The 26,121-nt window shown below is 45.2% G+C and overlaps 1 protein-coding gene across 1 annotated transcript in view; it reads left to right on the top strand.

Moving 5' to 3' along the window:
- FER1L5 (fer-1 like family member 5) overlaps nucleotides 1-26,121 on the top strand; it is a gene marked incomplete at both ends in the record, with an annotated part of 47,449 nt that overhangs the window by 4,552 nt on the left and 16,776 nt on the right. Inside the window, 17 exons of the mRNA XM_084234801.1 lie at nucleotides 288-396; nucleotides 1,929-1,983; nucleotides 2,438-2,547; nucleotides 4,353-4,481; nucleotides 6,294-6,356; nucleotides 7,094-7,144; nucleotides 9,481-9,511; nucleotides 10,142-10,257; nucleotides 10,471-10,594; nucleotides 11,034-11,086; nucleotides 13,302-13,370; nucleotides 15,116-15,159; nucleotides 15,251-15,333; nucleotides 15,408-15,502; nucleotides 16,455-16,583; nucleotides 18,072-18,249; nucleotides 25,178-25,302. Of these exons, the coding sequence (XP_084090927.1) occupies nucleotides 288-396; nucleotides 1,929-1,983; nucleotides 2,438-2,547; nucleotides 4,353-4,481; nucleotides 6,294-6,356; nucleotides 7,094-7,144; nucleotides 9,481-9,511; nucleotides 10,142-10,257; nucleotides 10,471-10,594; nucleotides 11,034-11,086; nucleotides 13,302-13,370; nucleotides 15,116-15,159; nucleotides 15,251-15,333; nucleotides 15,408-15,502; nucleotides 16,455-16,583; nucleotides 18,072-18,249; nucleotides 25,178-25,302 (1,564 nt within the window). The remainder of the gene's footprint in view (nucleotides 1-287; nucleotides 397-1,928; nucleotides 1,984-2,437; nucleotides 2,548-4,352; nucleotides 4,482-6,293; nucleotides 6,357-7,093; nucleotides 7,145-9,480; nucleotides 9,512-10,141; nucleotides 10,258-10,470; nucleotides 10,595-11,033; nucleotides 11,087-13,301; nucleotides 13,371-15,115; nucleotides 15,160-15,250; nucleotides 15,334-15,407; nucleotides 15,503-16,454; nucleotides 16,584-18,071; nucleotides 18,250-25,177; nucleotides 25,303-26,121) is intronic.

The following is a 26,121-nucleotide window of genomic DNA, read 5'->3' as shown; positions in this document are numbered from 1 at the left end:
CACTTCCCAATCAGGAGAAGAATTGAAGCAGAGTTGCTGGAAAGCATACAGGAAGGCCAGAGTCTAGGGCACCCACACTGCTCAGGGAGCCCCAACACCAATTCCCAGAGATTTGAGAGTCCTGCGCCCTCTGGTGGAGACTCTGCCTCATTGCGTCCTCCTTGTCCCCCACAAGGACAACACAGCCTTTTCCAGGGAAAAACATCTCTAGATAAAGCCATACTTGGGACAGAGAAGGACACACTTCCCCTGGCTCAGGATCTCACATCTGCTCCTCATCTCCCCAGGTTCATTGGGTTGGCCACAATACCGCTCAAACCCTTGGTGAGTAAACCAAGTAGAGTCCTTTTTGTGAAGAACCTGAAGTTGCTTGACCGCTCCAGGATGCCTACCGCTGTGAGTCAGGCCCCAGGAAGGATGGCTCCGCCATCATCTCCCTAACTTTTCCACTCGACCATCCACTCATCCATCCACCCTTTTACCCTTCCATTTACCTTTTTAGATTGATTATTCACCCATGGGGTGTCAGCCCACCCGTGGGCTGGGCCTGGGCTACAAAAGTAAATGAAGCCTCCCATCTATTAAAGTAGGCACCACTCCCAGTGAGAACACTCCGGCCCATACACAGGGGTCGGTAAATGAAAATCCCACTTGGGAGGTAATGGGAGCCTTTACAGAGGAGGTGATTAAGACATGAGGAAACAAACAAGGAACCAGCCAAATGAAAATAGGCAAAAGCTGTTTATTTATTCAGAGCTTTCTATTTAGAGAAGGAGTCAGCCACCATCACTTGTATTTTGCCAGAAACTCAAAGACAGGAAGGGGACAGAGTTATGGTAGGAAAAAGAAAGGTTGCAGGCACGTCCTGATTATAGGACACTGGCGTGGGAAAGCTGTAGGTGGGCTAAGTAGAAGCCGGGCATCCTCTGCAGTAGATCACGGGTCCGCACTTTCTCTGCTTGGTTCTAAACTGGAAGTGGGGACAAAAATTAGAAAAGCTGTTAGTTATGAAATCCTAGCCATTTTGGACTGATTATTATTGTTTAGCTTCCTGGATTATTGCTAGACATAGTGGTCTGACTTCCTACAAGTTTGGTTTGTAGCAGGCTGGTTTCTGGGACTGGTTACTCCAGCTGTTGGGTTAATTTCCTGAGATGATTGCTGTAGATTGTGACTCAGGGTTCAATTTTCATATGCAGTCTGATCATTGTCCATTTGTATATTTGGTTCTCAGAAAAATCTTGAGGGGTATGAGTTTGCCCACTGGACAGGAAAGGAAGACAATCCCAGGCAGGGATGTAAGGTGCTTGTGTGAAGGCTGGGGAAAAAAAGACAGCACAGCAGGCTCAGGTGGGGGTGGGCTGCCCACGAAGGTGATGTAGGGTGGGGGGAGGGAAGGGTTTCTAAAAGGGGAAACGGTTGAGACTGGGTGGCAGGACAAAGCCCTTGTGAAGGGACTTGTGGTCTGTACTGGTTAGCTGTGACTTTATGCTGATGGTTTAGGCACCTGAGGAGTGTCTAGGGGGCAATTCTTGTGCTGTTCTAGAGGATGGATGGACACTGAAGCAGGAGGTCAGTTAAGAGTTATTTGCAGTTCCCACGGGAGTCCTGAGACAGCGGGCTAGAAGAACTGTTAGCACCAGTGGTTCTAAACTGGTCCCAAGTCACCTCCTTTCTTCCCTACCCTGTTGCATCCCTTCTGTTGCCACCACTGCCATATGCTTCCTCTATTCTGCACATCCCCTCTTCTATAATCCATTGCTCTTTCCCCACCAGTTTATGACTTCCCTCCATCCCAGGCCCTCATGGAGTGGCCCTGTATCATGACCAGCATTGCTCTGCCCAGGAAGACTGGGCATGAACTGATGTTGTAACCCAGCCAAGGACCACAAGGTCTGGCCTACAGCTTTCCTACCTTTGCCTTGCAGTGCACTGTCAACCTACAGGTGACCCAAATGACCAAGCATGATATTAAGAAGATAGGTATGTCCTTCCAAGGGGCTTAGCCCTGCCCTTCCCCAAGTATAGATGGATGGGTTCTTAGAGACAACTGAGACCCATCTCTTGAGGCCTACACAGGACTGTGACCAGGTTTAGGGTCTAGAGAACAGAATTTCAAACACTTGGCTGAGTCCATCTGTCATGTAATATGTCCAGTTGTCATCTTCTGACAATGGATTTCAAAGGAGGCATCAATGGTCACTTTCAAGAACCCCAATATGTGGATAGTGGGGCTCAGGGATTCATAGTTACTGAGAGAGACCCATGGGAGAGACCCATGAAATATTCTGGGGAGAATGTGTACTCCCATTTGAACTTTTAGCCATGTTTTTAGTCAGGAGCTGGTCACTAGGGATATAACAATGAAATGGGAGAAATGCTTCAAAATCTCCTGAGCCCCTGCCTCTATGAACCCACCTCGACTGTGTATCCCCAGGGAAAGAAGATCAGCTGGGCATAAGTGAATTAGTGGCGGCCAGACAGAAATTGATGGCCCCCACGTCCACTGTGCCCAAGGCTCTGTCCTCAAGACCTCAGCATTTTCAGGTAAGGACCTTCCAGGTTGAAAGCCACATGAACCCTCACTGTGTTCCCAGGCCATTCCCTCCTTTCCACAAAGTCAATATACAGGGTTGAAGCTTCAGACTACTTACAAGTCCTCAGTTCCTTGCCACATGCCCTAGTCCTCCAGAGCCATTCTGGGGAACTTGGGAATGTAGCTAAAGCTTGATACAGTTCCACTGAGGAAGCACTGTTGGCTATGCACCAGCAGGCCCTGGAAGATGCTAGGAAGTAGAGAAGGCCTGGCCCCTGCCCTATAGGAGATCTTGGCATTCTTGGCAACACCAAGCTACATGCAAGGTGAAACTAGCCACACAGGAGAGGCTGAAGAGAGTTTGGGGGGATCTGTGGGATGGTCCATGGGTTCAACTGTGAGTTCTGGAAACCCCACCCCATGGCTAACCAACTTCCCTGTGCTATCTAGCCTGACCTAATATTTCTGCTAAGGTTTTGCTGCCACTTGTTCAGGAGACTGGGGGCCATCATTGATTACCTCCCCTCTTCACCTCACCCTTGCATCCAGTCATTGGTCAAGTCCTAGGTCATAATACCACCTGACTATACCCACATCTTCATTGCCACTTCTGTTCCCTGGCCTGAGCTACCTCTCCATTGCCTCCTTGGGCCACCTCAATAGCTAGACCCCTCTCAAACACCTGTCCATTCTTTTGTCAAAGTGATCTTTCAAAGACATCATTTTCATCATGCCATGCATCTGCTGTAAAATATCCTTAAACATGAGGATACCCCAGTGTCCTCAAGACTAAATCCAAGTCCTTATATGATGGTTTTTCCCAGGCCCCTTATAACTCAAGCCTTCCCCAGCCAAACCTCCCCATACCAGCAGCCAAGATAACTAGCAGTCCCCATTCTCAAGCCTGCTGTCTGACCACCAGGCCTTTGCACATTAGTAGCCTTTGGAATACCTTCCCTCTCCCTGTTGGCCCATCCCTTCCACCAGGCTAGTTTACCACAGGATAGGTCAATGTGCCCAATCACTGCCTCTCCTATATTCTAGAGGTTAAGGCAAATTTCAGACATGAGGACGTGACCCTGGCTTGGCCCACTCTTAATGGTCAAGTAGCTGCATGTGTATCTATCCCTGAAGGGACCTGGACATGATGGAGACACAGAAGACCTCTGGAAGATGGCCCAACCCTGGTCTGACTTGGGCAAGCTGGAGGCTGTTAACTACCTTATGGTCACATGACAGGTCCCCACCACTGTCCTGCCAGACACTGCCATTTCCTCTTCCTTCTCCCACCCGGCCTTAATCTAGATCTTACATGGGCTGCTCATTTTTTTTTCTGTTTTGCCTTTTGATTCTAGGTTTAGATGTTACAGTCCCTTTACTGAGCCTCTGTGGATTACATAAAGCAGTGGAAGAAATCACAAATCACAGATCAAATCACAGATCGTAGATTCAACTGCTTAGAACTGATAATTTTCAATTCCTAAGAAAAGGTCATAGATGAAAAAAATCCTGCATAACTCACTGAGAAACATTAGACTTTATCTTTTTATTCTGTAACAAGCCCATACCAATTGAGGAGGGACACTAGGTCTACACAAGATGAAAAAGTGAGGTGACAATGCCCAGAAGAGGAAAGAAAGTAACAGAGTCTCTCTGGGCTTATCTTCAGGCACACACCGCCTCCCCCCATCCCTGGAGTTCTCTTTCTATCGCCAGCAGCTATTTCTCACCAGGGCCCTTTGTTCTTGTAGAGAAGAGTCCTGTTGGGAAGGAAGCTTGGGCCCACAAAGTCAGGTTGCCCTGTTTTATCTTCTAGGTCCGAGTGAGGGTGTTTGAAGCCCGACAGCTCATCGGCAATAACCTCAAGGTGCTGGTGAAGGTGGTCATCGGAGGCCACCAGTACCACACGCGGGTCCAGATGGGAAGTAACCCTCTCTTCAATGAGGTGGGCACACCTGCCCTTCAGGGCTAAGCAAGGCACTGTGGCCAACTGGCTCAGCCAGGGCGGGGGGCTTCCTAAAGGCAGCCAGCAGACTTGTTCCTTCACTACAATGCTTTCTGCTGTTCATTCTGTTACAGGGAAAACTCCGATATAAAATGGGGTTGCCTACCTGTGGGTCCTTACCCGCGCTTAAAGGGGACTTTTTTTTTTTTAAGATTTATTTATTTATTTATACAAGCACTGGGTACAGTCAGAAGCGCGGGAGGGTGAGAGGATTCACCAGAGCTGGAGCGGGGAACAGAACAGGCAGACTGACGAAGTACACTGCTGAGGAGAGCAGCAGGCGTCAGGAGAGGTCTGCGCGCCATGTGGAACCCTCGCCTGCGGCCAGGGATCGAACTGGAGCTGCAGAGGCTGCAGGCTGCTTTGCAGCCCAGAGCTCAACCACTGCTCCACCAGGGGAGGCCCTAAAGGGGACTTATTAATGCTGAACTGCAGACACACACAAAAGGTTGATGAAAGGTTTATTTACAAGGGAAGAGGAAATGGGAAATGAATAACTCAGGGAGAAAAAGAGGGAGATAAGTTGGTAAATGCATCCTACCCATTCTACCCATTCCCATTGAGCCACGGAGCTGGCGGAAAAATCTAGCACCCCGAGTGGCCAAGAGGGCAACCCCTCCCCCCCCCACATGGCCAGTTAAATACTCAAAAAGAGAGCCTAGTTTCTTAACTCCGCCCTCAGGTCCTTGCAACCTTCCCTTTGGTGATCAGGGGATTTGTATTTCCCAGTGTCATGGGGGTGGAGTCCACAAAGCCTGTGTGACATTTGCTCAGGACATCCTTTCCCCCTAACAATTCCACAAACATTTCCTGAGCACCTGGGAGGGCTGGGCTCTGTGCCGGGTTGGGGATGCAGATGAAGTTATTGGAGCCCCGCCTTTTGTTGAGGAGCCAGAGCCAGTGTGGGGGCTCTGGCATGTGAACACATAGATTGTTAGGGGGAAAGGATGTCCTTTGAAACGCGCGGGTGAGGACCCACAGTCAGGCACCCCGTTTTGTATTGGGGTTGCTCTATAACAAGATGACAACCTTGGAGTAAGGCTGGAGTACAGAGGTCTAGGAGGGTCATGAATACAGCTGAGAAACGCAAGCTCAGGCCATGTAATCTTATCTCTCCTGCAACCTCAGCATTTGGCATTGCCACCTCCCCAAATTGTAGTATTATTCATATACAGTAGGAACTCTAGTTGGCTGGTGAATAGAAATAAAACATAAAAACAGAGAGGGCAGAGAGCAGAGGACTTGGGGAAGGTAATTCATGCAAAAAGTGTTTGCAGAGGCCTGGAAGAAAGAGCAGAACTGTAGGTATGGGTGTTGCTGCAGGGGAGCCTGCAAGATGAGCTTGAGTCCCTCATGGAGGGCACCTGGGAGCCACAAAGGATATAATCTGGAGAGTGACAGGACCAGTTTTGCATTTGAGAAAGCAACAGGCAGCAACAGGGTGTGGTGGTTGAGTGGGCTGACAGGGTAATCAATAAGGAGGCAAGGTTCAAATCTCTAGCCCCAGGGCAGCTAACTGGGCCTTGGGTTAGGTTCTCCAGGGATCCCTCCCCTGTCCCTCCCCAGGACAGAAACCCCTCCAGAATCCTGTCTGCTTCCAGAGGAGGAATGTGAGGGTGGTGGCAAGCTGAAAGAGATGAAATGGGCAAATCAGGGGGAAGAAGCATGTTCATCTGAGCCTTTAGGTGTACTGAGTCCGGGTGAAGTGTGGAAGAAATGTCAGACATCCTATCCCCCTTCTTTCTGCGTCAGATCTTCTTCCAGAATTTTTATGAGGTGCCTGCAAAGTTCTTCGATGAGATCATCTTAATCCAGGTAACTAGTCAGACAAGATGGTTCCTCTTTCTGATCCTGCATCCATTCTAGCAAGCACTTCAGGCCCCAGCCCAGACTGGTTTTAGATTGCTTTTCTGAACCCAAAGCAGCATGTCTACCACCTTCTTCAGTCTCTGGCAGCCCAGACCATTCATTCATTCACTCACTCACCCACTCATTCAATAAATGTTATAGAAGTTACAGATAGACAAATGCTAGGCCCTGAAGTAGGCACTGAAGTGAATAAAGCAGCTCCTTCCTGTGCTAGGATTCTCATGCCACCAAAAGACTCTTCAAGGGCCCCCTCAACACGAGCCATTCCTTGACCAGTAGAAGCCAGGTGACAGTGGTGAGCATGTGTTTGCCAAGGGCCTCCTCTGTGTCCAGCTCAGGGTTAAGGCAGAGAGGCCTTTCCCTGAAGGGTCAACAAGATCTCAGGAACTGAGACCTGTTGGAAGGAACCAGGCCAGCATGCAGTGGGAAAGCTGAGTGGTTTGTGTTGATCTGGGGCAAGTGAATTGTCTTCTCTGATCAATGTCCTCAGCACTGAATTAGAACCAAAAACCTGAACCTCACAGGGTTCCTCTGAGCATTAAATGAGAAAACCTTGGTAGAAGCGTTGAGTAAACCCTGAGAATCCTGAATATGCCTTTAAAATTTTCTTGAGAATGGGAAAAACGGGTTGTGAATAAACTGGGGTTGTGAATAACTGACATCACTCTGGGCATTCCCCACAGGTGATGAATTCCGAGGTGCTGAGATTCCACTCAGAGATTGGGAGATTCCAAGTAAGCACTGGATAACGGAGGTTTGGTGAAACAGAGGCCCACCCTGGGCTCCATACCCTAGTCTAAAGGAAAGGAGCTGGATTTTGATGCAGAAAATTCAGATTTGGACCCACCTACTAACTTGGGTGACTTGGGCAAGTTATTTTGAACCTCTATCTCCTCATCTGTAAAATGAGGATAATATATTCAAGCCACAGGTTCACTGTGAAGATTAATGAAAGTAACATTATGAAAGCACTGGGGGCACACTGAATTGCCCACATTTGCAATACCATGGGCACAGTCAAGTCTCAGCCTCCAGGAAATCGGAGTAGAGGAATCAAAAAAGTCAACCGCATTTTTTAAAAAGATTTATTTTTATTTATTTATGCATAGAAGAACTGGGGTGTAGGCCAGAGTTTGGGGGGGGGGTGAGAGGATTCACCAGAGACAGTGGGGAACAGAACAGGGGGATCTACTGAAATACACTGCTGAGGAGAGCAGTGTGCGAGTCAGGAGAGGTCTGCTGCGCCATGTGGGAATCTCCCTGGCTGGCCGGGAATCGAACCCGCGTTGCAGAGGCTGTGGACAGCTTCACAGCTCTGCGCTCAACCCGCTGTGCCACCAGGGAGGCCCTCATCATTTATTTTAAAATATTTTTAAATTCAGTATGTATTCAGTATGTATTTCTGGAACATTCAGATTTTATTAAGCATAATCATAATACATGTATAACATCTAAAAATCTTTACAATTCCTGGATAGCACTGACTAGTCATTGCTAAAATTCCCCTAATCGTCTTGTGAATTCCTTTTATAGTTTGTTCATGTCAGGTTCCAAAGCAAACACAGACATTGCTGTTGGCTAATATGTACTTCTAGGTCCCTTTGTTGATCCCACCCCTTTTCCTCCCCTTGCTAAAGAAACTGGATAGTTTGTCCTGTAAACTGGATAGTTTGTCCTATAGAACTATAGAGTTTTCCCCAAGTCACGGATTTACTAGGGATCATTTTACATATTCCTTTGCTCAGGTATTTGCTATCTAGAGGCTTGATGAGGCTTACTTAGGTCAATTATTTGGAAGATGACTTCAGCAGGAGGCACAGAGTATCCATTGTTCTGTTATTTATTGATGATCACTGCCTAATCCATTATTCCATTAGGGGTGACTGAGTTTTGTTTTCTCACAGATTACTGCAATGACATATAATGAATTGCTCATATTTAAAATATATACTTTGATACATTTTAAAATATGTATACTTCCTTGAAGCCATCATCACAATCAAGATAATAAATATCTTATATCTACCACTCTTATTCCTGATACAACTATTTTATCAGACACAAGACTTGAAATATTTTCTCCCACTATATGACTTGTCCTTTCTTTTTTAAAATTTTTTTTTTTACTTTATTTATACAAGAACTGGGGTACAGGTCAGAGGCACGGGAGGGTGACAGAATCCATCAGAGACAGAACAGGGAGCAGAACAGGCAGACGGACCGAGACACTGCTGAGGGGAGCAGCAGGCAAGACAGGAGAGGTCTGCGACGCCATGTGGGAATCTCCCTGGCCGGCTGGGAATGGAACCTCGGAGGCTACAGACAGCTTCACAGCGTGGTGCTCAACCCGCTGCGCTGCGCCACTGGGAGGCCCCTGTCCTTTCTTTTTCTTTATAGTGTCTTTCAAAGAACAAAAGATTTACATGTCCATGAAGTCCAATTCTTCAAACCTTTCTTTTATGGATTGTAGGGATTTTTTTTATTATTATATCTAAGAAATCTTTGCCTACCTAACCCAAAGGGGTAACCAATTTTTAAATAGGCCCTCATGCAGAATTTGGCCACTGCTCTATGGAATGTGGATTATAAAGGTGGGTGTCTTGCTTTGCATAAGCTTCAATTTTGTGCCACAGTCCTCAGACCTTAATCAGAAACTGTCCCAGGGCATAGGGAAGACATGGGGGGTCTTCTTTGGCAGCTCCTCCCTCCACTATCCTCTTCTCTGGGTCTGGAGGCCTCCTCCCCTCACCCAGGGATAGGGAAAAGCAAGGCTGTGTTTGATAGGCAGTACTGTGGGATGGTTAATTCCTTACTTGTTGTAAGACACAGGACACGTCTCTCAAACTCCCCTTCAGAAGTATTGGAGAACAGAGGTGAGAAACGACTGGTAGTTTATTGAAAGATTAAAGGAGTGAAGGTGTTACAGGGCAGCCCCCATATAAAACGGGTTGCCTGCAGATCATGTGCTCAAGCACCAGTGGCTGGTATTGTCTTCAGTTTACTTGGTGTTACAAAATCTTTTCTGGAGATCCTAACTAATCCTTACTTCACTTTTTTTTTTTTTTTTCAGACAGATATTGGGTTTATCTACCATTCCCCAGGTAGGTAACTGTTGTTGCAAATACTTGCGTCTTCTGAGAAAAACCAGGCCAGGTGTGCAAACATCTCAAAATCCCTATATGCTCAACACAGCGGGGAGAACATTAGGGAGTGTAAATTATTTCCTGTCCTTGATAATATCTTACCACACTTTATGGAATTTCTCTTGTTTTATAACATCTTTCTCTGCAAAACTCAAAGCATGCCTTTGGGTCAAATACTAACCTTTTATTTCAGCCATGGGTTGAATTTCTATTTTTGAGGCCAGTGTAGAGAGATTGAAGTCTGAGAGGGATCCCCTGTGATCTGGTCATAACTTACATACCACGTTGTAGTTTGGACTTAGGCTTGGGGAAAATGCTTGCCTCTCTCACATCTGGGTAGCAATCACTCTAACTCCCCAGGGTAGAAGAAGGGTATCTCTGTTACCTAAAGGCAACAGCTGGCAACCTTGTCAGTGCGCTATCATTGCTGACTGGTGGGAGTGATTTCTGTTTTCCTCTGCTACTGAATGGGGGCCAGAACCTGTGAGACACATTTCCACAACCCCCTCCCACAGAAACAAACCCTGGTTTCAGGGCAGAAAGATGGAGACTGGAGGCTGGTCTCCCATGGCCCCTCTGTTTCTCCAGGTCACTCATTCATCAGGAAATGGCTAGGCCTCTGTCAGCCAGAAAATCCCAACACTGGCCTGAGAGGCTACCTGAAAGTCACCATCTGTGCCTTCGGTGCAGGAGACCACGTCCCGGTGAGGCTGCTCACCTCCTTCCCATTAACATTTCCTTCCTTGTGGGGTTCCCCTGGGCCCTCAAAGTGGCCATTAATCTTTACACACTTTCATTTGTCTACTGGGTTGTCTGCCTCCTCCTCTCATACCAAGTGGAAGGTCAAGGAAGCCATTGGTGGTGTTGGCCATGACTTCCCCCTGACCCTGATGCTATCAGCTCTCTGGTCTCTGCAGGTAGATCAAAAGCTGCCCTTTGAGACTGATGACACCGATACTCAGATCTTCAAGTCAGCAGTGGTCCCTATCACAGTGATCTACTTACAATTCTTCATCTACTGTGGAGAAGACCTTCATCTCAGTTAGAGTTGGGGCAGGGGTGGGATGGTAGAGCATCCCTGATGTTCTAGACACCTGGCACCCTGGGTTCTCATGGGGCTTCCCTGTTCCATTTTGACACTAACCAAAGATTTGGGGTTGGGGGGATGGGGGAGGAAATCCACCAAGAATTGTTTTATGAAGGCCCTGTGGACACCCTTCCAAATGGGACAAATGCCCTTTTCCTGTCTTTGATACCCAGATATAGACTCAGGGTACGCTATGCCAGCCCACATTCTGCTGCCATTACATGCCATGACACATAATAACACACAGAGAGCGTGGAAATCGGAGACGTCTCTCCAAGTGCATCACATGAAATTATTGGGGGGGGGGTTTAAGTTGTTCTGTCACCTCCACATTTCCTCCCAAAACACCAATGATGCTGCTCTCTCAGAAACCTTTTAACTTCTTGTTTGTAGAGAAACACCACTTAGTGAGTCCTATGTTGGAGGTGGAACTAGTTGGAGAAAAGGTAAGTATAGGAGGGATCTGGCACCTAGAAAAAAACAGCATGGAGGAAAAGACTGGTTTGGTGGGCAGGACCTCGAGAATCATATCCCAGTTCTCCCATTGATGGGCAGAGTGATGTCATTGACCCAGGAGCCCTGGGAAGGTGGGGCCCTGGCCTCGTCACCCTATATCCCAGAGAAGATGTCCACTTAAAACCAAGTGCAGAAATGAGTGACTGGGACAACATGCTTACAAATAAACAGTGTTGAAACTGTCATTGTCCACTCAGTTTCATCATCTATAAATTGGAGATTCTGGATAAGAGAATTCCTGACAGTCCATGAACATCTGTGAATATAAAGTAGCTTTTTCCAAAGAGTACTGATGGATGGTTTAGGCAAAAAATAACAATAAAAACGATCCTGTGTTCACATTTGGGATATGCTGGGATAAAGTTAGGCTTCCCATCCTACTTAACCTTAATCTCCTTATTAGAAAAGGCATTAAATCCAGTCTATACTTAAAGGGAGGGAGGTTAGTGTCCACCTTTGAAGGGAGGCATACCAAAGGAACAGCAGACATGTTTTTTATTTTATTTTATTTTATTTTATTTTATTTATTTTTAATAATAAATTTTATTTTTATATTCCCCATACAATTGCAACCCCCTTATTTTGACCTCAATCCCTCCCCTCCTGCCCCCTACCCCCCATAGAGTGTCTCTGGTTCATAGTTTTTTGTTGATTTTGATTTTCACTTTCTTATAGTTATTCATTTTCCTGGTCCCTTATTTAAGTTTTCTAGATTCCTGCTATGAGTGAGACCACCCGGTATTTTTCTTTTTCTTTCTGGCTTATTTCGCTGAGCATGATCCCTTCTAGCGCCATCCATGTTGCTGCAAATTGCATGTGTTTATCTTTTTTGAATGCTGAGTAATATTCCATGGTGTATATGTACCACATCTTCTTGATCCAGTCATCTATTTTTGGGCATTTGGGCTGTTTCCAAAGCTTAGCTACTGTAAACAGTGCTGCTATAAACATAGGGGTGCAGGTGTTCTTTGGAATTGATGTTTCTGTGTCCTTTGGGTAAATACCTAGGAGTGGAATTGCTGGATCATATGGAAGCTCTATGTTTAGTAGGTTGAGGAATCTCCACACAGCTCTCCATAGTGGTTGGACCAGTTTGCACTCCCACCAACAGTGCAGGAGAGTTCCTTTTTCTCCACACCCTCTCCAACATTTGTTGTTGCTAGTTTTTTTTAATATGTGCCATTCTCACTGGTGTAAGATGGTATCTCATTGTAGTTTTGATTTGCATTTCCCTGATTACAAGTGATGTTGAACATTTTTTCATATGCCTGTTGGCCATTTGCATTTCCTCTTCAGAGAAGTTTCTTTTTAGCTCTTCTGCCCATTTTTTGACTGGATTATTTTCTTTGTTGTTGTTGAGTCTCATCAGCTCTTTGCAGATTTTTGTGATCAGTCCTTTATCATTAGTGTTGTGTGCAAAAATGTTCTCCCAGTTGGTGGGGTTTCTCTTTGTTTTTGTTATTGTCTCTTTTGCTGTGCAGAAGCTCTTTAATTTGATGTAGTCCCAGCTGTTTATCTTTGAGCAGGCATGTTTTTAACCCACCCCACATAGTATTTCCCAGCAAGTGGTTGGGGAACCTCAGAGCTAGGTGAGATGCTCTTGATGGTAGGCACACATTTTCCAAAAATTATAATATTTCTGTAGCTTTCTTAGCGTGTATTAAAAAGTTTAACTACTCCAACTAATCCATGATTTCCACCCACATGACTGTTAGGCATAAGGTTCAGTTTAAAAGTGAAGTCAAGTGATGCTTGTAAAGGGGCATGCCGTTGTGCTCTGCTGCCACCCGCCCTTGTTTCTGCTCACTTTTCTTTTGGGATCTTAAAGTTATTTAACAAGATCCATGTGTACACTCATATCCATGTGTACACTCATATCGATAATCCTATCTCTACTAAAAAGTGAAGTCAATTGAAAGTTGATTTATGAAAAATATGAAGGAAACTGAATCCAGGTAGGTACACAAAGGACTAACGTTGCAGCTGATGGGAAGTTGTCAAGTGTCTTTAGCCCAGGGATTCCAAAGATTGGCCCTGGTACTGCACACAGCCACCATCTGTGTGCTGGGCCAAAGGGGCTGAGAGGGAGGCTAGGGAACAGAGGAGGGGACAGGCTGGCTCTGACACTGCTTTGGATGTTTCCAGCTCACAACCTTCGTGCAGACCAAAACTGATAACCCCATATGGAACCAGATCTTGACCTTGCCGGTTCAGGTATTACTGTTCTGTCATGTCTTCCTGAACCCTCCTGCCCACAAAGGGAAGGAAGGTTTGGGTGTCTGTGTGCGAGTGTGGATGGAAGGAAGGGGCCACGAAACACAGCAAGGTTGGATCAGGAAAGCCCAGGACACATTATAAATTGTTCTCTATTTTTTAGTATTGAGAAATGAGTGGGGATCAAAGGGGGGAATGAGGGGATCCAATGGTGCTTTAGCAGTGGTTCACATCTGAAGTGTGAACATATACCCCAAATTGGTTGTAAACCAATGTTACCTCAAATTTTTTTTAAGATTTATTTATTTATTTATGCATATAAGAGCTAGGGTACAAGCCAAAGGTGCAGAGTGTGAGAGGATTCACCAGAGACAGAGTGGGGAACAGAACAGGCAGATTGACGGAAACACACTGCTGAGGGGAGCAGCAGGTGAGACAGGAGAGGTCTCCTGTGCCATATGGGTTGCCCCCTGGGCAGCAGGGATTGAACTCGTGTAGCAGTGGCTGGTGATAGCTTCATAGCTCTGTGTTTAACCCCTGCACCACCAAGGAGGCCCCTGTTACATCAAACTTTTAAAAAGATACAATTTTTAAAAAAGAAATGAGTGGGTCTACAATTGACCTTTTCAGAAAACTTAAGTGTTCCCTTTCACTTATATTAAAAATAAAAAAAAAAAAACATATCCCTTAAAGACTCATTCTATGTTGTATCTTGTATTTTCTTATCTTCTAGGCAAAGTGCCCTGAATGTAATTGTAGTTCTTTCTTGGTGGCTCAGAGGCAATGTGGGAACATGAGTATTACAATGAACTACATGTACTGAGGGGCTATTTATTCCTACACTAAATGGCCTTTATATGTTCTTTTTCGTGAGGTTCTGTCATTTGAGTTTTATTTTTTATTTATTTATTTTTTAAAGATTTATCTATCCATGCATACAAGAACTGGGGTATTGGCCAGAGGTGTGGGGGATGAGAGGATTCACCAGAGACAGAGTGGGGAACAGAACAGGCAGACTGACTGAAATACACTGTAGAGGGGAGCAGTAGGCGAGTCAGAGAGGTCTGCTGTGCCATGTGGGTTGCTCCCTGGCTGGCCTGGGATCCAACGCCTGCTGCAGAGGTTGTGTATTGCTTCATAGTGCTGTGCTTAACCCCTTCCACCACCAGGGAGGCCAGGGAGCCATTGTAAGAACAAGAGTACAAAATGAGGGGGCCTTCCCGGTGGCACGGGGGATAAAGTCTCAGCGCTGTCAAGCTGTCGCCAGCCCCTTCAGCATGAGTTCAATCCCGGCGAGGGAGCTGACCCACACAGTGCAGCAAACCTGTCCTGTCTCACCTGCTGCTCCTCTCAGCAGTGTATTTCAGTAGATCCACCTGTTCTGCTCCCCACTGTCTCTGGTGAATTCTCTCCCCCTCCCTTCCAGCCCTTGTACCTCTAGCCTACACCACAGCTCTTGTATGCATAAATAAAGAAAATAAATCTTTTAAAAAATATGAAATGATTATAGATCACAATCCTGGGCTTTTTCAGGGTCTTGCAATGGGTCCCTGCAAGTGGGAAGCCCTAAAGCCGAAGGTCCATAAACTTCTGTAGCCAGTCTGTTTTGGCTGTGGCTAAATAGCTCATTGGTCACTGAGCCAGGACTTGGATCCACGCCTAGGACTTCCCAGCTGCTCTTTGTCTTCAAGTGGACCAGACCCTCCTACCATGCACTCAGTGTTCCTTTTACCTTCCCCTTGCAGATGCCCTGCCTCTCCACCTATATCAAGTTCAGAGTCTTGGATTGGTGAGCCACTGGGGAGAAGTTAAAAAATATGGCGGGGGAGAGAAAAACAGCTGGGCCAGGGGCTCAAGCTGCAGAATGTGCTTCTCTCCAGCCCCAGTAACAGTCTCCAGGATGAGATTGGGACTGTGACCCTGTGCCTCAACCATATCTCCTCTACTGGAGCAGAAGTAGAAGGCAAGCAAACTCCCCTGGCCTCTGCCCCTGTGCCTTTCCCACCTCCCCTGCCCCTGCTTATTCTTTTCTTTCAGGAATGTACTCTGGCTTCCTACCCTGCTTTGGCCCCAGCTTCCTGACTCTCCGTGGGGGTAAAAAGGCCCCTTTCAGGATCCAGAACAAAGAGACTGTAAGTTTCTCATGCCAGCTTTAGGGAACAGTGGCAATAAAGCCGACCATGTATAAGAGCTGGGGCCTGGGAAATGCCTGGGGAGGACCTGGCCCTAGTTCCTGTCCACCATGCTCAAGCAGGAGACCTAAAAATCTGCGTGCGGATGACCATTTATATATGAGACATGAACTTTGACACACAAAAAAGGAAGTGCCTAAGTGGAGTGCTCTGGGCATTCACGGAGGGAGGGGTATGGACATGAGACAGCAGGTAAAATTTCAGCGGGTGGAAAGGTTGTGCAAGAGAAAAGAAAAGGCACAGGTGAAAGGGGGAGGCTCTGGGTTTTAAGATGCCGAGAATAGCCAGACACCACTTCCCGCTGGCACAAGAAGGGAACTGCCCTGAGAAGCTCAGGGCTTGAGTGCAGAAAAGCAGCAGCCACCAGGACCTCGATGCCCTCAGGAGGTGCTCTGACTCACGCTCCCTTGCTCACTTCTGGGCCCTTGAGCCCTTGCCTCGTCGTCAGGCATCCTCTCTGCTGGGAAGGAGGCCATCAAAGCCCCTAATAGGAAAGCCAAGAGAACATTCCAACTGGCCTCCTTAGGCCATATGTACTCCCCTTGGACCAATCTCTGTTGCCAAGGAGGTAGAGCATGCTCTGACTGACCCTGTTAGGAGCGCAAACTCAGTGGTCATCATGGTCCCCTGTGAGCAAGAAGCTTCTATGGGGAGCAGGGTTCTTCAAGTTGGTGAATAGGTAAAATGCATACAGAAGAGTAGTGGGCTGTAGGAGAGGGGCCAGAGGTTTCCTGGCATAGCCATGTCAGGGGCATCTGGATTCCTTCCTGGGTAGTGGTCAGCCCTAAGCAGGAATTTATTGTACCCTGTCTTTGCTGCCAAGGTGTTGCGAGATTTGCCTGCTCCTTTTCTCTCATCAAATTTCTCCCCGTCTTCTTCTTTGTTACTCTAGACTTTACCCAGCTCCATTAAGGATGGTTTAGCTTATCGAGGGCGAATCTTCATGGAGCTAGTCACCCATACCACACCCCATCAAGAGGTTAGGATGAAGAATCTCTCCTATGAAGTGACCAGAGTAGAGGTAATCACATGACACAGGTAACCACAAGGACCTTCTACCTGCCCCATATCTACTGTGGGTCCCATTTCTGATATTACGAGAGGTCCTGCTTACAAGCTGAGAGCATGAGGGTAACAGGTCAATCCTCCTGAGTCTTTTCTAAGTCCCAAGGGGGCTCCATGCTGTGCCCAGTCCCAGGTGGTCAGACACCCAGTAAATAACAAGAGAAGGACAGCTGGAGAAATATGTAATCTAGTTAAAGGGAAATGGTCTAAGGAGTTTGGATTTCTTCCTGAAGGCAGGGGAGGGACATTGAGACAGGAAAGGGCAGGAGGAGCAGTATTGAGAATAGACTGGAGGGGAGTAAGTTGGGCCCACCTGGTCGAGAGAAATAGAGATAGAGTTTCGGGGAGGAAAGCTGAGAGGAGAAAGCCAGTTCTAGAGGCCCTTTGGAAATAGAGTGAGGAGAGCCAGTGACTAAAAGGACATGATCCTGTTATACACATGAAAGCTAAGGGGATGCTCATTTTCCGCCTTAGGTGACAAGGTGGTCAGGGGTGGCCTGTGCTAACACACAGGGTCCCTGAGGAGCAGCAGGTCTGGGGGAGATGATGACTCCCACCTTGACCTGTGCTTGTGAGTCATCTATTACGCCAAACAGTGCCTGAGGCGGCCAGGTAGAGATGCGTGTGTCAGGGTAGGATCTGCATGCTCTGAGGTTCCGCAGTTCCTGGGTGGGGGGAGGGAAAAGTGGGGGAAGGCAGACTGAAAGGAGAAGGGAGCTGAGGCTGGAGCCTCTTGGGAGGCCACAGCCTGAGAGACAGCAGGCAGAGGAGTCTAGAAGGGAGCCTGGGGCAGCTCCCAGGGGGAGAGTTGCAGAAAGGATGATGACACTCTGAATGGAGGGGGAGACTAGATGAGGTAGTACCTAAATAAAGCTCAGAGGGGGACAGGAGGGTGATTTTTAAAGACAGGGGTACCCAAAGCTAGTGAAGCTAGTGAGTGGCTGGAAGCATGTGGGAGTAGGGCAGTAGAAATGAAAGAGTGGTCAGCATGATCGACAGACAACCCCACGCAGATGAGAGGCATAATGGGAGGAGAGGACTTGAAAGAAGTAGATGCACACTGCTGAGCAGCCCCCCACCACACACCCCTGCCCATACTTGACTTCATTCAAGGAAGGTGTTTATGCAAAAAGGAGAGGGGTGGAGGGACCCAACTCAGTGCAGAACCTGGCCAGGGAGAAGATCCTCCTGACAGGTGTTAGGAAGGAAAGAAAATAGAGGAGGCTGCGTAGAGGGGACCATGATGGAGGTTTGAGGAACTGCCCTTGCATAGCCAGGTGAGAGGGAGTCAAAACAGGGTTTGGAGTAGGGTAGGTATTCAATGATGGTTTACCTAACTTACTCAAAAGAGATGCAAAGATGACTTTTGAAAGACATAGAGCACCTCGTTCTTGCATCCCTATCTGTCTCTATAGACTTGCTCATCCTTGGCTTATTGTTTTAGAAGCACAAGAACCGCCAAAAGTATGGGTTATGTGTCATCTTCCTTTCCTGCACCATGATGCCCAACTTTAAGGACCTGATCCAATTTGAGGTCAGCATCGGTCACTATGGAAACAAGATGGACCAGAACTACAAGCCTCTAGTCTCAACCACCCAGTACAGCCCGGTGATATACGATGGTAATAGTCCAGCCCAGCCAGAGTAGAGTGCATATGAAGTTCCATGAGCTAACGCCTAAAAGGGTCACAAGATCATAGTGTTTTCTTGGTGTACAACTTCCCTATCCCCATTTTCTCCACTGCTACACTGAACCCCCAACCATGAAACATCTCATTTGTCTATCCCTTCTATCTATTAATCTATTTATCCACCAACTCATTCATTTGATAAACACCCATCCACCATCCCAAACACCCAACCAACCACCCATGCACCCATTCATCCAATACTTAGTGGACACACCTATGTTGAACACTAGAGTAGCAATTCTCAAATACAGTTCCTGGGCCAGCAGCAACAGCTTCACCATTAGAAATGCAGATTCTTGGCCCCACCTGAGACCTACAGAAGCAGAAAGTCAGAATCAGCAATCTGTTTTAACAAGCCCTGCCAGTGATTCAGATGCTGGTATATTACTTTGAGAACCACAATTCTAGAGGGATACGGTCTCACATTCATCTTTGTCATCATCATCATCTCATCATCCATCTGAGAGCTTTTCTGTGCATCCTAGTTCTTTACCTGTAAAAAAAAAAGGCATCTTTATTGAAATATAATTCATATACTATACAGTTCATCCATGTCAAGTATATTATTCAGTAGTTTTTAGTATATTAATAGAATCATGCAACCATCACCATGGTCAATTTTAGAATATTTTCATCACCCCGAAAAGAAACACTGTTCTGCCCTACACTTTCTATATCTCCCCTATTTCCCCAACCTTAGCAACCACTAATTTAGTTTCTGTCTCTATGGTTTCCTATTCAGATCATTTATTATAGGTGGGATCATACAATGCATAGTTCTGGGTGATTTCTTTGACTTAGCATAATGTTCTACTTATTTTTAAATTTTGAAATATATATATATATACACAAAAAGTATGTAGAATGTATATGTACACTTTAAAGAAGAATAAAATCATTACCCATGAACTCCCCATCCAGCTTAAAAGATAGAAAATTGGCATCATTTTAGAAGGCATATATAACTAAAGAAATCACAATGATCTCAACCTTTGTGATAATCACACCCTTGCTTTTCTTTTTAATTCTTCCTACCTATGAAAGCAACCCTAGACAGCATTCTATTTTCATATTTTATATAAATGGACACTTTCAGTCTGAGTTCTTCTGTTTTGCATTTTTTTCTAAGCATTACATATTTTATATTAGTATGTATAGCTGAAATTCATTTTCATTTTGTATATATTCCACTGTATGATTATATCACAAGTTATGTGGTATATGCCAATGTTTAGGTTTTATCTTTTTTTTAACTATAATAATTTTGTCATAAACATTCTTGTATGTGATTCCTGGTCACAAGTGCGAAACCTCCTCTAAATTATATACCCAGGAGTGGAAGAGAAATTCAAAGCAAAAGTAATTATATCAAATTATGCTCTCATCAGATGGTATGAGAATGTCTACTACTCTGAGTTCTCATCAGTACTTGATGTTGTCCAGTCTTAATTTTTGCCAGTCTGCTGCCTGTGAAATGGTATTTATAAGGTCTAGATTTACATTTCCCTGATTGTAAATGAAGATCAAGCATCTTTTCATATATTTTCAAACATTTATTTTCCCTCATCTGTAAAAAAAACTTCACTATTCTATTTGGCTGTATTTTTCTTATTGATTTATACCTTTTTTATATTTGTATATCTTTTCTGGGAAACCAACTTTTGTCAGACATGTGTAGTAAATATCTTCTCAGGTTTGGGACCTGATTTTTTTTTTCTTTTTCTTTTTTTTAATTTTATTTTTATATTCCCCATACAATTGCAACCCCCTTATTTTGACCCCAATCCCTTCTTTCCCCGCCCCCCACCGGTGGCTCCATAGTGTGTCTCTGGTTCATAGTTGTTTGTTGATTTTGATTTTTTCTTTCTTGGGACTTGTTTTTTTTTAATTCTCTTAATAGTGACTTTTTATTGAGGTATTCATTATAAACAATAAAATGCACAGATTTTAAGTGTACAATGCGATGAATTTAGACAAACATGTAACCACCATAGGTAGAAAATTCCATCATCCAAGAAAGCTGTCACGTGTGCCTGTTCATCCCAACTCCAACCCCTAGGGGCATTCACTGTGGTTGCAATCACTGTAGATTTTGCTTGTCTTGCAACTTTACGTATATGCAATCACATCTATGGTACCCCATTTTTCTATGGCCTCTTTGGCTCAGCATAGCATTTTAGATATGTTGCATGTATCAGTATTTTGATTCAGGAGTAGAAGAGAAATTCAAAGCAAAAGTAATTATACTAAATTGTACTCTCATTAGATAGTATGAGAATGAGATCCCAGTTTTTGACTGCCTACTCCCCGTGACTCCAGCCTTGGCCAGGAAGCCCCTCCTCTGCAGTCCCATGGCTGGTGGGGCATCTAGTCTTGGTGGCTCCAGCCCCCTGGGCAGCAGCATCAATGATGGGGCTGTGCACCTGTCTCGGTCTCACCACTTTCTCCCTCTGTCCCCCAGTCCCAGAAGGAGTACTTTTTTCCTCCTGTTACGAGTCTCTGAATAACTCCTTTCCTGTTTATGATCACTTGACCCTTCAACAAATTTTCTCTATCAAATTCCCTCTGTTTCAAATATCTAGCTTGGGTCTTTCTCTCTTCCTGTTGGACCCTGACTCCACAATCCTCCAAAAGGCTGCACCATTCTACACTCCCACCAGCAACACGTGAGAGCTTTAGCAACAAAATCTGGTTTAAACTTTTTTGTACGTCTGGTAGATAAAAACAGTATTTTAGTGTATTTATAGCATATTCTTTTGATAACCAGTGAGGTTAGACATCCATGTTTTCCAATGTTTAAAAGTAATTTATATTTCTTTTTCTGATAACTGCTTGTTCATACAGGTTTTTTCCCTTATTCTATTTGGATGTTTGTCATTGTTGATTTGTAGGGCCGCTTCATATATTAAGAAGATGAGGTCTCTATGATAGGAGCTGTAAATGTATTCCCCATAATTGTTTCAAATCTTTGTTGAAGGTGTTTTTTCCCATGCAGACATTTCTTAATGTACTCAATTATTTCATTTGTGGCTTCTGGTTTTTGACCATAATTAGAAAGGCCCTTTCCACTCCAGTTTTATTAAGGAATTCTCTCATGTTTTCTTCTAGATGTTTGCAGTTTCTTAAAGTTTCCTAACTCATGTCTTTTTTTGTGATATTTTTTCTTTTCCTGGATATGTCATACAATATGTAGGCTTTTGCATCTGGCTTCTTTCACTTGCATGTTTTTGAGGTTCATTCATGCTGTAGTACATATTAGAACTTCATTCCTCTCTCTTGCCAACTAGTTAGTCTCCCCTTGTACCGATGCACCACTTACCGTGAGCAGACCCAATCATCAGTTGATGGATGTCGTACCCACTTCTACCTCTTGTCTATTATGAATAAAGTTGCTGTGAACATTTGTGTGCATGTCTTTGTGTTGACACATCAGTCTATTTCTCTTGAGTAGATACTTAGATGAAGAATGGTCTTTATGAAACTGATAAACTTCTCTAAAATATCTGCACCAATTATATTCCTTCAGCAAAGACTGATGGTTCTGGTTTCTCTTGATTGTTGTCAATGTTTGCTTTTGCTTCTTATGCATCTTCGTGGGCGTGTATCTCATTGTGGTTTCAGTGTGCATTTCCCTGATATCTAATGATGCTGGGCATCTTTTTCTATGCTTACTAATCTTTCATATATCATCTTTGTTCATGTCTGTCCAAATCTTTTGGCCATTTTTTAATTAGGTTGTTTTCTTATTGGGTTATAAGAGTTCTTTATGTATTCTGGATACAAATCTTTTATTGGAGGAGCACAGGGGACTGTGGTGATGGTGCATGAGTGAATTGTTGAAGGAAATTCTATGGGGAATACACCTGAGGGTGGGGGGAAGCAAACATTGTTTAAAAATGAACAATGATGCAAAATATATATAAATAAAAAATTAATACAAATCTTTTATCAGGTATATGATTAAAAATAGTCTGTGTCTTGTCTTTTCATTTTCCCCTAATGGTATCTTTTGAAGTGCAAACATTTTTTTAAAGATTTATTTTTTATTATACAACAGCTGGGATTTAGGCCAGAGGCGCTGGAGGGTGAGAGGATTCACCAGAGACAGAGTGGGGAGCAGAACAGGCAGAGGGACCGAAAGCATTGCTGAGAGGAGCAGTGGGTGAGACAGGAGAGGTCTGCCGCTCTATGTGGGAATCTCCCTGGCCATCTGGGAATTGAACCTGCACTGCAGAGGCTGCGGACAGATTCACAGCGTACTGTGCCACCGCTGTCGGGGAGGCCCTGAAGTGCAAACATTTTTAATTTGGATAGAGTTTTTTTTTTTTTTCTAATGGTGTTGTATCTAAGAACTCTTTGTCTAACCCAAGGTCATGAAGATTTTTCTCCTATTTTTTTTCTAAACATTTTATAGTTTTATTTCTTTCTTTAGATTTGTAATCCATTTGAATTAATTCATATACCAATGTCTTACTTTTCAAGTACCAATTGTTAAAAAGATTATCCTTTTTCCTTATACGTGAGTTTTTTCAAATTATGTTTTAAAATAATTTGTTCTCTCGTTTAGGTTTTTTATTTGAGGAGCTCCAGTTACAGGTTTAACAACTCTCCTTGGCTTTTGCCTATATTGGTCATTTCTCCCTGATCCTTTTGGTGGTTTCCATTTTATTCCATTGCTTTTATTACTTCTATCCTTATTTTTTTTTTAAGATTTTTTAAAAAGATTTATTTATTTATTTATTTATTTATAAAAGCACTGGTTACAGTCAGAAGCGCGGGAGGGTGAGAGAATTCACCAGAGCCAGAGCGGGGAGCAGAACAGGCAGAAGGACCGAAGTACACTGCTGAGGGGAGCAGCGGGCGGCAGGAGAGGTCTGCGCGCCATGTGGGACCCTCCTGCAGTGGCCCGGGAGCAGCCGGGGAGCAGCTCAACCGCTGCGCCACCGGGGAGGCCCTATTTCTATCCTTATTTTTATGCCTTACATGAAATTAGGAAGGTCTAATATCATTTGGGCTTCTTTTTATGTTGTTCCCCTTTCTATAATCTTTTTGTTTTGCTTCTGCTAATTTTTTGAGTTTTGCCGGCTCATATTTCCTCATTGAGTCTTGAGTTCATTCTGGAAGTGTATTTTTGCTGGCACTTTCTGTATTCTGCTCCCATCAAGCTGTGCCTCCAGCTGTCTGTCTTACTATTCATTCCCCCCAGGTGACCTCTGTTGCACTTGACTCCTCAGGGCTTCTCCCGCAATCAGAGTTGCTTTTGGCTGTTCTTATGTGTATTTAGAGTCTGCAGATTATATCTGCCTCTTTGTTTTGCTGAAAATGGAGTTATTTTCCTTCTCCTTGTTGCTTTTGTATGCTGTCCAAAGTAGAAGAGGAAAATTGCCATCTTGTATCCTCACGCTCATAATCTGAGAAACCCCAGTCATGGATCTCTGCTTATTTATCATTCTAATGGCTTACTCAGTGCCAAGATCTGAAACTGGTGTCTTCCAACCATTCTAGAAAATTATAAGATGTTTTCTCTTTGAAAATTGCCTCTGCTAATCTCTTTTATATTTCCTCAACTTCACTTCATCCCCTGTAAAATTTCTCACTGTTCTTCCTATTTAAAAATTTATTTTCCATATTTTTCATTTCTCTGGGCTGTGTTCTGCATAATTTATTCTAAATCTTCTAGGAGACATCTTAGGATACCATTCTATTTTTAAAAATCTTGGCCTGACCTTCCTTCCCCTTTGTTCTTCTCCATAGAATTTCCGAACATTTGCTATACTGTATTTCATCTATTTGTTTTGTCTTTTTGGCCCCCACTATTTTTTAAATTCTTTTTTTAAAAAGATTTATTTATTTATACATAGAAGAACTGGGGTGTAGGTCAGAGGTGTGGGGAGTGAGAGGATCCACCAGAGAAAGAATGGGGAGCAGAACAAGCAGATCTATTGAAATGCACTGCTGCTCCCCCTCAGCAGTGTGTTTCCGGTCAATCTGCCTGTTCTGCTCCTAACTGTCTCTGGTGAATCCTCTCACCCCCCCCACTCCCCGCACCTCTGGCCTATCCCCCAGTTCTTGTATGCATAAATAAATAAATCTTAAAGAGAAAAAAAGAAAACTGCAAGTTCACTAAGATTTGCTGAAAACTCAGAGGACAGAGGTCAGCTTTGCTTCTGCTTGCCTCACAGGGTTTCTGCATTCACTTTATTTTTGGCTGCTGTGGACTTCTTCCTTTTATGCTAACTCAGCCATACATTCAGAAAAAGAATCACTTGTGTTTCATTCACCTATACCCATCCCCCCTCATTTCAGTAAGGAACATTGCCAGAGAACCCAGTCCACCATGCTTGCCCCTCTCCTCTGCCCTGCAGACCCTTTAGGTTAGATGTCCACCCACCCCAACCAAACTTCCTCACTGAACTCAGGGCCCCTTCTCCCACCTCACAGAACACCCAGAATCAACAACTTGCTTCAGGTGTGCCCCTTGTCTCAGCATCTCCCCCGAGGTTATGGGCATGCGGCTCTGGTGATACCTGCATTGCAGCTGCTTGCCTGTGTGACCTCAGGCGAACTACTGCCCATCACCCGCCTGGACTTTCCACTTGTACAAACTGGAGACTTGGAAAGGCTGGTGACACACCGAGCACGATGAAGGTGTGACAAGATCACTGAGTTTATCAAATGAACACCTGCTCAAGTGGCCCTTGGCCTGCTCGGGTAGGAGGGGTTCAGTTAGGACAACGAGCAGGTCACATCCTTTGGGAATGAAGCAGCTCAGAAAGAAGGTCTATGAGAGGAGACCGTGAAGGGAGATCTCCCAGAGCCTGTCAGACTCCCCCACCTCGCGTGTGTGTCTATGTCTCAGGAAACTTCTACCATTACGTGCCCTGGTACAACACCAAGCCTGTTGTGGCCGTGACCTCCTACTGGGAGGACGTCAGCTTCCGCATGAACTGCCTCAACCTCCTCCACATCACTCGGGATCGCCTGGTAAGCGCAAGAGGGCTGCAGGGGAGGGCCAGACCATTGGCAGAGGGGAAATGAGTCTGTCAGGAAGCTGGTCCCTCAGCTCTCTCCTGCATTCCACACCAATTGAGGTGGAAATGCTGCTACACGGCCAGGCCCTGAAGACACAAAGCTGCCCCTGTCTCACCACCACTAACCAGACAGTTACTATGTGGTGCAGCTAAGGCTGAGAGAGCTGCAGGAGCTATAGGAGCCGAGCCTGGGGGTAGAGGAGCGGAGATGAAGAGAGGAGAACCAGAAGAGATCCTTGTAAAGGAAGTGGCATTTGCGTAGAGTCTTGAAAAATGAGGAGTTTGCTGGGGGCAATGTGGGAACAGAGATGGTATAATATGAAAGCCAAGTTTGGGGGTGGTGGGAGTATGGAAGTGACATGGAGAAGCTGGGAAGGGTCAGATCATAAAAGATTTTAGGTGTCTATTAAGAAGGGAAAGCATCCCCTGGTGGCGCAGCGGTTGAACACTGGGCTGCGAAGCTGCCCGCAGCCTCTGCAGCGCTGGTTTGATCCCCGGCCACCAGCGAGGGTCCCACATGATGAGCAGACCTCGCCTGCCGCACCCTCTGCTCCCCTCAGCAGTGTACTTTGGTCCTTCTGCCTGTTCTTCTCCCCGCTCTGGCTCTGGTGAATTCTCTCGCCCTCCCGTGCTTCTGACTGTACCCAGTGCTTGCATAAATAAATAAATCTTAAAAAAAAAAAAAAGAAGAAGAAGAAGAAGGGAAAGCAACTGAACAGTTTTAGGCAGGAGAACCTCAGACATGACTTCCTTATGCCCACAGGAAGAAAGC

This window comes from Talpa europaea (assembly GCF_964194135.1).
Source record: "Talpa europaea genome assembly, chromosome: 6".
NCBI classification, from domain to species: domain Eukaryota; kingdom Metazoa; phylum Chordata; class Mammalia; order Eulipotyphla; family Talpidae; genus Talpa; species Talpa europaea.
The sequence above is the reverse complement of the archived record's forward strand: the minus strand, read 5'-3'. Positions and strand labels throughout refer to the sequence as shown.